Source organism: Engraulis encrasicolus, chromosome 8 (genome assembly GCF_034702125.1).
Source record: "Engraulis encrasicolus isolate BLACKSEA-1 chromosome 8, IST_EnEncr_1.0, whole genome shotgun sequence".
Lineage (NCBI taxonomy): Eukaryota > Metazoa > Chordata > Actinopteri > Clupeiformes > Engraulidae > Engraulis > Engraulis encrasicolus.
This window is the reverse complement of record NC_085864.1, coordinates 54,129,142-54,140,056: the sequence shown is the minus strand read 5'-3', so window position 1 is coordinate 54,140,056 and position 10,915 is coordinate 54,129,142. Positions and strand designations below refer to the sequence as shown.

The 10,915-nt window shown below is 44.8% G+C and overlaps 1 protein-coding gene across 1 annotated transcript in view; it reads right to left on the bottom strand.

Annotated features, from left to right (window-relative positions):
* Positions 1 to 1,213: 1,213 nt before the first annotated feature.
* The window catches only part of scn2b (sodium channel, voltage-gated, type II, beta), a 37,734-nt gene continuing 28,032 nt past the window's right edge, over positions 1,214 to 10,915 (bottom strand). Inside the window, exons 4-6 of the mRNA XM_063204536.1 lie at positions 9,716 to 9,911; positions 7,091 to 7,158; positions 1,214 to 1,284 (exon numbers count right to left, since the gene is read on the bottom strand). Of these exons, the coding sequence (XP_063060606.1) occupies positions 7,149 to 7,158; positions 9,716 to 9,911 (206 nt within the window). The 3' untranslated portion in view covers positions 1,214 to 1,284; positions 7,091 to 7,148. The remainder of the gene's footprint in view (positions 1,285 to 7,090; positions 7,159 to 9,715; positions 9,912 to 10,915) is intronic.

Here is a 10,915-nt window from a genome sequence, read left to right as displayed (position 1 = left end):
CACAACATCTGCCCAACACACAAAAGCATACACACACACACACAAACACACTGGCTAGTTATTTTCATTTCATATATATATAAGAGGTGGATGGGTGCCCTGTCCACTCTGGTCCCCAGGCAGACAGACAGACAGACAGAAAGATAGTGAAGAGTTGGAGGAGAGCTATAGAGACAGCGTTAGCAGGGGCGGAGCTAGCCATTTTGGGGCCCTAGGCGATATACAAACATGGAGTCCGAAAATGTCATTATATAGGCTAGACATACAATTCTGTGTTTTGGTGTAATTTAGTGTTTTGTCATTTATATCTTCAATTACTTTACATAAGTGACAAATTAAGATCAAGTCGACTTTTTTGTGTGCTCACCGCGACTGATGTGACATTTGGGGCACCTACGGAGGTCAGATTTAATCGGGGCCCCAGGCAATAGCCTAGGTTTGCCTAATGGAAAGTCCGCTTCTGTGCGTAAGCTACAGTCTTCCCAGTCCCACCGTTTGTACATCTAATCTGCCGCCTCATACAGTAAACTATTCTACACTGGCAGTGTTCAGTGTGCTTATTTTTTCGGAACAGCTTTTTTTTCTTTCTTTTTATACAGAAGTTACTGTTTCATAAGACATTTTGGCACGAGGTGGAAGACAAAACCAAATCGAAATCAAAGCACACCGGATCCATGATCTCCAAAACTACACCTGCGGAAGTTAAATGATGTCTAACGGATCCCCCAGTGAGAGAGAGAGAGAGAGAGAGAGAGAGAGAGAGAGAGAGAGAGAGAGAGAGAGAGAGAAACAGAATAAGAAAGAAATTAAAAGACAAAAAGAAATAGTGAATGGCAGTGTTTCGACTATCCTATCCTGTTCTTTAACAAGCATCACCTTGCTGATCATGCTTAGGGCTTTTATACAAAAGACCAAGGAACCGTTGCGTGTACAAAGTGTCAGTAGAACAGGAGTAGAGCAGGGGTGCATTTCTCAAACTCTTGACGTGCATTTCTAACTAACTACATTAGCTTCTTTGTTGTTTGCAATGGAATTTCCCATTGACAACTATCCAAGTTGTTAACTGGCTAACAACTACGCTTTGGAGAAACGCACCACACTCCGTTACGTATTGGGCGAGTAGGGGCTTCATCCATGTTCTCAGAAGAGGGAGAAGAACAGGAAGTAAGGAGTGGAGGAGGAGGAAGGAGAGGAGGAAGAGGACGAGGGCTGAGGTGAGGCAGTCGCAGGACGATGACAGAAAGCAAGGCTCAATAAACATCTTCAGGCAGGGAATATACATGTCTGGAAAACAAAGGCGAGAGAGAGAGAGAGAGAGAGAGAGAGAGAGAGAGAGATGTTAGTGTACAGTTGGTGAAAATATGAACTATATTTATTTTTTTTGGTTTAATAAAATACGTAATATAAACAAGTAATAGATATGATGCAGCATGAGTTATTTCAATAGACCGGCACAAATAAAATAGCCTATCTAACAGAATAGGCAGACATTTTAAGGGTGGATGCAGGGTTGCCTGAATCCTCTTTGGTGTTAAAAAACAAAAATGGCTGCCGCTACCAAAGCCTGAGCTTACACGTCACTACAGCTACCAAACCCAGGACTTCCAGTATTTTCCTGCAGCTACCAAACCAAACTCAGGACTTGCAGTATTTTATGCAGCCACCAAACTCAGGATGCAGTATTTTATGCAGCTACCAAACTCAGGACTAAACCCAGCTAGGTACCAAACCCAGGACTTGCAGTATTTTATGCAGCTACCAAACCCAGGACGTAGTATTTCCTGCAGCTACCAAACCCAGGACGTAGTATTTCCTGCAGCTACCAAACCCAGGACTTGCAGTATTTTATGCAGCTACCAAACTCAGGATGCAGTATTTTATGCAGCTACCAAACCCAGGACTAAACCCAGCTAGGTACCAAACCCAGGACTTGCAGTATTTCATGCAGCTACCAAACTCAGGACTTGCAGTATTTCCTGCAGCTACCAAACCCAGGACTAAACCCAGCTAGGTACCAAACCCAGGACTTGCAGTATTTCATGCAGCTACCAAACTCAGGATGCAGTATTTTATGCAGCTACCAAACCCAGGACTAAACCCAGCTAGGTACCAAACTCAGGACTTGCAGTATTTCCTGCAGCTACCAAACCCAGGACTTGCAGTATTTCATGCAACTACCAAACCCAGGACTTGCAATATTTTATACAAAACCAAAATCAGGACTTGCAGTATTTTATACAGCTACCAAACCAAACCCAGGACGCAGTGTTTTCTGCAGCTACCAAACCCAGGACTTGCAGTATTTTATGCCGCTACTAAACCCAGGACTTGCAGTATTTTATGCCACTACCAAACTCAGGACTTGCAGTATTTTATGCAGCTACCAAACCAAACTCAGGACTTGCAGTATTTTATGCAGCTACCAAACCCAGGACTTGCAGTATTTCCTGCAGCTAACAAACCAAACCCAGGACTTGCAGTATTTCCTTTGCAGCAGGGCATGTGGCCTCTCCTCTGCTGTCAGGCCGAGCATCTGCTTGCATGTCTGAGCTCAACTTAAAATGGCTGACGTGGCAGCTTACCATGCATTTGCCCTTTGCAAAATAAACCCCTCCAAACAGGCTCACCACACACCACACACCCCGTCACCCCCACACCCCCACGCTCACTACACTACACCACACCACCACGCCTCACAAGGCACCTGCAGAGAACTACATAGTGCCGTGTGCAGACTCTCTCTGTAACGTGGTGCCGTGTGCAACTGGCGTTCAGCACCAGCAGGAGGGAGCCGTGACTGACAGCTCTATGCCAGGGGTTCCCAACCTTTTCCAACGTGGGGCCCACTCAAAATTGTCACAAATGTTCAGGGCCCACTTCTGACCCAATAAAGAATAAAACTCAAATAAATCAATAGCAAGACACACTACAATATGATTATAGTGCACTTGGAATACCTTCAGGGCCCACAGGTTGAAAATCACTGAAAATCACATATTACTCTTTACCCTGATGTGTCCGGGCCCAAGGCATGCTGCCCTCCCTTATTTCTTATAGATGCACATACATTATTCACACACACACACACACGCACACGCACGCACACACACACACACACACACACACACACACACACACACACACACACACACACACACACACACACACACACACACACACACACACACACACACACACACACACACACACACACACACACACACACACACACACACACACACACACACACAGTTTAACACAGAATTATACATACATTACCAGTACAGGTACATAGCCACTATACTACACGTATGTACAGTCACAACACTGCAGTTCAACATACAATTACTGTATAAAAAAATCGAATCCCTAATTTAAGAAATCGATACCCTATCGTATCGCCATGATGGCTGTGATTTACACCCCTGGTATATACAGTCACAGCACTGCAGTTTAACACACAATTGCTGTATACAGTACATACAGATACATACAGATATAGCCACTGCTATGCAGTAACACACACACAGTTTACCACACAATTACGTATACCTACAGGTACTGTACAGTACATACAGACATACCCACTACACTGTACAGTCACACACAATTATAGATACAGGTGGGTACAGACATAACCCACTACACCAGGTAATGTACAATGTACATACAGACATATACTCACTATACTTTATACAGTCACACCACTGCATCACATGAACCATATGGAGCAGATACAGAAAACACCATCTACTATGACAGGAGAGTGGAGAACAGTAGCAAGAAAACACCATCTACCATGACAGGAGAGTGGAGAACAGTAGCAAGAAAAAACACCATCTACCAGGACAGGAGAGTGGAGGACAGTAGCAAGAAAAAACACCATCTACCATGACAGGAGAGTGGAGGACAGTAGCAAGAAAAAACACCATCTACCATGACAGGAGAGTGGAGAACACGTAGCAAGAAAACACCATCTACCATGACAGGAGAGTGGAGAACACGTAGCAAGAAAACACCATCTACCATGACAGGAGAGTGGAGAACACGTAGCAAGAAAAAACACCATCTACCATGACAGGAGAGTGGAGAACAGTGGCAAGAAAAAACACCATCTACCATGACAGGAGAGTGGAGAACACGTAGCAAGAAAAAACACCATCTACCATGACAGGAGAGTGGAGAACACGTAGCAAGAAAAAACACCATCTAACAGGACAGGAGAGTGGAGAACAGTAGCAAGAAAACACACCATCTACCATGACAGGAGAGTGGAGAACACGTAGCAAGAGAAAACACCATCTACCATGACAGGAGAGTGGAGAACACGTAGCAAGAAAAAACACCATCTACCATGACAGGAGAGTGGAGAACATGTAGCAAGAAATCACCATCTACCATGACAGGAGAGTGGAGAACAGTAGCAAGAAAACACCATCTACCATGACAGGAGAGTGGAGAACAGTAGCAAGAAAACACACCATCTACCAGGACAGGACTGCGTTTAAGTAGTACTTAAGCCTAAATAGCACTTACGTAAATATGAGGTGCCGCCTTGGCAATATATCATATCACCAAAAGTTAAAAGTAAAATAATTGTATTGGCATACATACAATGTGTTGTTCTGGTACATGCAAATAAAATGCTTGCTTAAGTGCATGTGCGAGGTAAAATAGTGTATCTATAAACTTTTAGTGATGATGTGAAACCTATTTCTGGTACTGTATATTGCCTAGGCGGCCCCTCATACTTAAGTGCTACTTAGACTTAAGTACTACTAAAGAGATTTTGGGAAACGCAGCCCAGGACAGTAGCACTACTGTAAAGGACACAGGGCTGCTTTACAGACCAGTCATGATTAATTCATGTTCTCATATAATCAGGTCCATAATAGGCCTTTGATGCAGTTTAGAGGTTGTGTAATTCTACCACAACAAGATTAGAAATGAAGGATCATCGAGTATCCAATATTGTTGTGGTAGGTACATAATTCTTGCCTTTGACTTTTAAAATGAATGACATCGATAGAGTATGCATTTGGTCTGGTAGGCTAAGCATGTGGTCTGTGAAACAGCCCTTAGGAAAAACACTGATGTTAAACAGACCAGATAGAGCAACACTGACATTAAAAAGACCAGAGCGAACAGCACGAGGAGGATGATGCAGGACACAGAGACTACACTACACTACAACGCAGCATCACAAAACACAGTCGTACAAGCGATATATCTACAGGGTTTCAGAATCTATTTCTTAGTAAAACTTTTTTAAAATTTCAGGGTTACATGGGGAATAGGCTACAGATATTAACAGGCTTAATGGTTAGGCTGACTTAAAACTCAAGGTTTATGGATTATCAACACTTTTGTAAACTGACTGCAATCAGTTGTTCTACGGACATGACATGGTCATTTCCGTTGTGATTGGCTAAAACAATTGGAAGAATTGTACACAGTATCGTATCCCCTATTCCTTTTAGGGATGTAAATAAAATCAAAATGTATCGATGTATAGGAAGTATCGGTCAGTGATTTAATCGAATCGTGGGGCATTCTTAAGAATTGAAAAGAATCGAATTGCTGGCCCCTGTGCAATGCCCTAGCTCCATAACACAATAGTAGTGGAAAAGTAATTGTAAAAAATCTAATCGAATCGCATCGTATCGTGGGGAATTCTTAAGTATAAAAAACCCCGAATCCCTGATTTAAGAAATCGATACCGTATCGTATCGTCATGAAGGCTGTGATTTACACCCCTAATTCCTTTTGCTAATTTGTTCAAGAAGAAATGAGCGTAGCAAGAGAGGAAGGGTAATAGAAAGGTGTTTGTGCACCACAATACTGCATGATGAGAGAACGCAACACAGAGACACAGCTGTGGGAAAAGAAGAGGGAAGAGAAGAGAAGAAAAGAGAAGAGAAGAGGAAAGAGGGAAGAGAAGAGGGTGAAAGAGAAGAGAAGAGGGAAGAAAAGAGAAGAAAATAGAAGAGAAGTGGGAAGAGGGAAGAGAAGAGGGTGAAAGACAAGCACTAGATCAGAGGTCCCCAATCTATCTGGGTCTGAGGGCTACCAAGGGCTACCTGAGGGCTACCGAGGGCTTCTGAGGACTACCCGAGGGATACTTTTGTTCAAAATCCTCTACTGATGTCTTGGCATCATTCTCAAATCACACTATTATTGAATGATAATTTACTTATAGGTTATTAAGAATAAATAATATCATATTTAAATCAAGAAAAGCATTAACTGTGACTAAAATCTGGTAGTCGTCACTGTTTAATAACACCCTCGGTGGGCACCTCAGAAGCTCCTGGAGGGCTACCTGGCGCCCGCGGGCACAACGTTGGTGACACCTGCACTAGATCAACTAGATGAGGAAGGAAAAAGGGAGGAAAGAAAAGAAAGGATTGTCGCTGCCCCATGCGAGTTAATACACAGCAGATGTGAGTTCGTACTTCTAGCATCTTGGGTAGGTAAAGTACAGTATGTGGAAAGAGCAACGCGAATGGACTTCTTGGTGGAGAAATACTATAGCTGTAGCTCTGTTTCTGGATTATGTCTGACCAGGGCTGCGTTTCTGGAAAGCGTCGTTGCCAACTAACTTGGTTGGAATACAATTTCCCTTTGGCAACCTACTAAATAGTTAGCAACTATACTTTCGAGAAACTGGGTCAACATCTGTTAAGAGATTTTAATGAAAGGGGAAATATGTTCAAGCTCCCAAATGGATCCTAGCGTCTCCCCAGCTAGTTCTTTCACCACCCGGATTAACGAGAATATTTAAAGTTTGGCGGTTGACTTTACAGTAAGTGGAATGTTGAGGCACAGGCCTTGTGTTCTCAACGGGTAATATACAGAGACTGGGCTAATATGTCATGAAATGGGTTCCTCATATCTCCTCATATCTACAGCACAGTATGCCTCACATTGGGCAGCGAGGTCACCACAAGGTTAAAGAAGGTAGCACTGCACACCCACACAGGAAACAGGAAACAGGAAACAGGAAGGAAGAGGGCCGAGAGCCAATCAGTGTTGGCCATCCAGAGACACATGACACCTACAACACACCATGAACCAATCAGGTTTTTACCAGCGCATGAGAGGCGGGACAGGCTCCACCAACCCAAGGCCTTCTCCGAGGAGCGCAGTTAGAGTTGCCTGTTGGGGTTAGGACAAGGTTACACAAACACACGTAAGAAAATGAAATGGGAAAAATGAAATAGTTACTTTAGCCATAGCTATCGAATCTGGTCTCCATTTACAGGTAGATCATGAAAGCGATATGACAAAGACATACAGAAACACAGCACCATTGGCAGTGAGATATAGAGAGGCGATTCTAGGGTCAGGTGCGGCCCCAAGCGAAAATGCAAAAGAATGAACATTTGAACAAAAAACAACACTACTCTAGTAGAGTATGGGCTGTTATTAACTATCTAGGGGCTTGGGGGCCCCCAGCGGCTGCCTGCCTTGCCTGGTGGCAAGATGCGCCTCTGGAGATATATGAGGAGTGACGGCATCCAACCAAAAGAGGACTGGAGTTGGCTGTTGTACAGAATATCTTCACTGGAGTTGGCTGTTGTACAGAATATCTTCACTGGAGTTGGCTGTTGTACAGAATATCTTCACTGGAGTTGGCTGTTTGAGTTGGCTTTTGTAGAGAATATCTTCGCTGGAGTTGGCTGTTTGAGTTGGCTGTTGCAGAGAATATCTTCACTGGAGTTGGCTGTTTTAAATCAAACCCTGACTAATGCTGGTCACTTTGGACCAAACCCTGACTACAGTTGCATGAATCCAGCCATAGTATGCTAGAGAATCCTTGGCAGACAGAAATGGAGAGAGAGTCAAAACCTGACTAGAGCTTACAGTTTAAGAACAAATTCTGTGTCATCTGCGTTGGCCGTTTTAGAGAAAGTACTGGGTCTTCTTCTTCTTCTTACAGCAGCTGGCAGCCAAAATGTTGCATTGCTGCTGGTATCAAATTTTGACTAGTGTTAGCCATTTTAGGCCACATTCTGACTTAGAATTGGCTGTTTTAGAAAGGGTCTATAACTACTGTAAGCAGAGAGAAAGCAGGCAGAGTGAGTGATGAAGATATGAAGAGAGATATGAAGAGAGGGAGAAATGAAGAGAGGGAGATATGAAGAGAGATATGAAGAGATGGAGAGATGAAGAGAGGGAGAGATGAAGAGAGATATGAAGAGAGGGAGAAATGAAGAGAGGGAGATATGAAGAGAGATATGAAGAGATGGAGAGATGAAGAGAGGGAGAAATGGAGGGATGGAGGGATGGAGAGAGAGAGAGATGGATATATGGAGGGATGAAGAGATGGAGATATGAAGAGAGGGAGAGATGGAGAGATGAAGAGATGGAGAGATGGAGGGATGAAGAGATGGAGATATGAAGAGAGGGAGAGAAGGAGGGATGGAGAGATGGAGAGATCAAGAGAGATATGAAGAGAGGGAGGGATGAATAGAGGGAGATATGAAGAGAGGGAGAGATGGAGATATGAAGAGAGGGAGAGAAGGAGGGATGAATAGAGGGAGAGATCAAGAGAGAGATGAAGAGATGGAGATATGAAGAGAGGGAGAGAAGGAGGGATCAAGAGAGAGATGAAGAGATGGAGATATGAAGAGAGGGAGGGATGGAGAGAGGGAGAGATGGAGAGATCAAGAGAGATATGAAGAGAGGGAGAGATGGAGGGATGGAGAGATGAAGAGAGGGAGAGATGGAGAGCGAGATGAAGAGATGGAGATATGAAAAGAGGGAGAGATGGAGGGATGAAGAGAGGGAGAGATGGAGAGCGAGATGGAGAGATGGAGATATGAAGAGAGGGAGAGATGGAGGGATGGAGAGTGAGAGATGAAGAGAGTGGTAGCTAGTTGGTAACCTCCTCCCTACCTCCGCCTGAACCCTCCTCCCTGCCTCCATCTGAAACCCGACTAGAGTTAGCAGTTTTAGAAATGGAATAAAATGAAGTGAGAAGAGAAACATACAGTAGCATCCTTGGCAGAGAGAGATGGAGAGAGAGAGAGAGAGAGAGGGGAGTGTGAGAGAGAGAGAGAGAGAGAGAGAGAGAGAGAGAGAGAGAGGAGTGTGTGTGTGAGAGAGAGAGAGAGAGAGAGAGAGAGAGAGAGAGAGAGAGAGAGAGAGAGAGAGAGAGAGAGAGAGAGAGAGAGAGAGAGAGAGAGAGAGAGAGAGAGAGAGAGAGAGAATCCTTGGCAGGTACAGTGAGAGTGGGATGTGAGGCTGAAAGATGGCTAGGCTGTAAAATGTAGTCTATAAATTAATGCAGGCAGAGATGTGGTGATGAAGAGAGTGAGAGATGAAGAGAGAGAGAGAGAGAGAGAGAGCATCCTTGGCAGGCAGAGATGTGGTTATCAAGAGAGAGAGAGAGAGAGAGAGAGAGAGAGAGAGAGAGAGAGAGAGAGAAGAGAGCATCCTTGAGATGTGGTGATGAAGAGAGTGAGAGATGGAAAGAGTGGTACCCACTTGCTGGCCTCCTCTCCTCCTCCAGAGATTGGTGTGTATGTGTGTGTGTGTGTGTGTGTGTGTGTGTGTGTGTGTGTGTGTGTGTGTGTGTGTGCGCGCGTGCGTGTGTGTGTGTGTGTGTGTGCGTGCGTGCGCGCGTGTGTGTGTGCGCGTGCGTGCGTGTGTGTGTGTGTATGCGCGTGCGTGCGTGCGTGTGTGTGTTTGAATGTAAAGTGGTACCCACTTGCTGGCCTCCTCTCCTCCTCCGTCCGCGTCCAGCTTGCCCTCCTCCTCCATCTTCTGCTCGTCGGAGATGAGCTCTTGTTTCCGGTGGCGACGGATGCACTTGACGACCACCATGGAGAGGATGAGCAGCGCCAGCATGCCGCCCACCGACGCCCCTATCGCCACGGCGATGGTGGTGTCCCTGGGCGGCGGCACTGCCAACACACACAGGCGAATGCACACACACACGCACGCACATACGCACACAATCACACACGCACACATTTCTTTTATTTCGATCCAAGAGACAAGCAAGTAGCACAAGATCCAAACATTGTGGAAGAGGTCAAATTATATGGGTTGACAGATTTTGACAGAAACATTACATAAAATTAGAGATGCACCGGCTCCTGATTTATAGGATCCTGCCGGATACCGGATCCACTGCTTAAGATCCTGCCGGATACGGAACCGGATACCGGATCCCACGAAAGGGTTATAACACATAGCCAACTCACACACGTGGGCCCTTTTTATACTATTTTTTACTATACTATTTTAACTATTTCAAACTATTTTTTAGACTCATTGGCCTACTGCCACACTGTCTTCAACGGCCGCTTCCGAAGGGCTTTCACTCCATGCAGCAATTGGGGTTGTGAAAGACTGACTGAAAAACCTAGGCTAGAGATGCACCAGATCCTGATTTTTAGGTAACTTCCGGATACCAGATCCACTGCTTAAGATCCTGCCGGATCCGGATCCTATGAAAAACCCTATTATCCTGCCGGAACCGGATCTTGGATCCTGTGCATCTCTACGTAAAATGCACAAAGTGGGAGCAAAATCCTGGTAGTAGCGGACTTTTTAAATCTCTATATTGTCACTTGGTTGTCCTGCTCTCAGGTCAGATGTCAGTGGCACGCTGTAATAGTCATTGAAAAGTTAACTACCACAGCACTACAATACTATGACATTACACAGGGTCATGCTAGAAACAGCAAATGTATAACGCTGTGTTTTAACGGGTTAAACTAAGTTACGGTAGTTGCTGTAAACTCCACATGCGTGGGAGGATTGCATAAATATCTGAAACCCATCCAACTTCACATGAGTCGAACCCGGTTTGGCCGCTCAGCAAACCAGTGCCCTACCATTTGTGTCACGGCAGGGGCCATAACACCATGTAGTAATGAGTTAAACTCAGCAGGGGCCATAA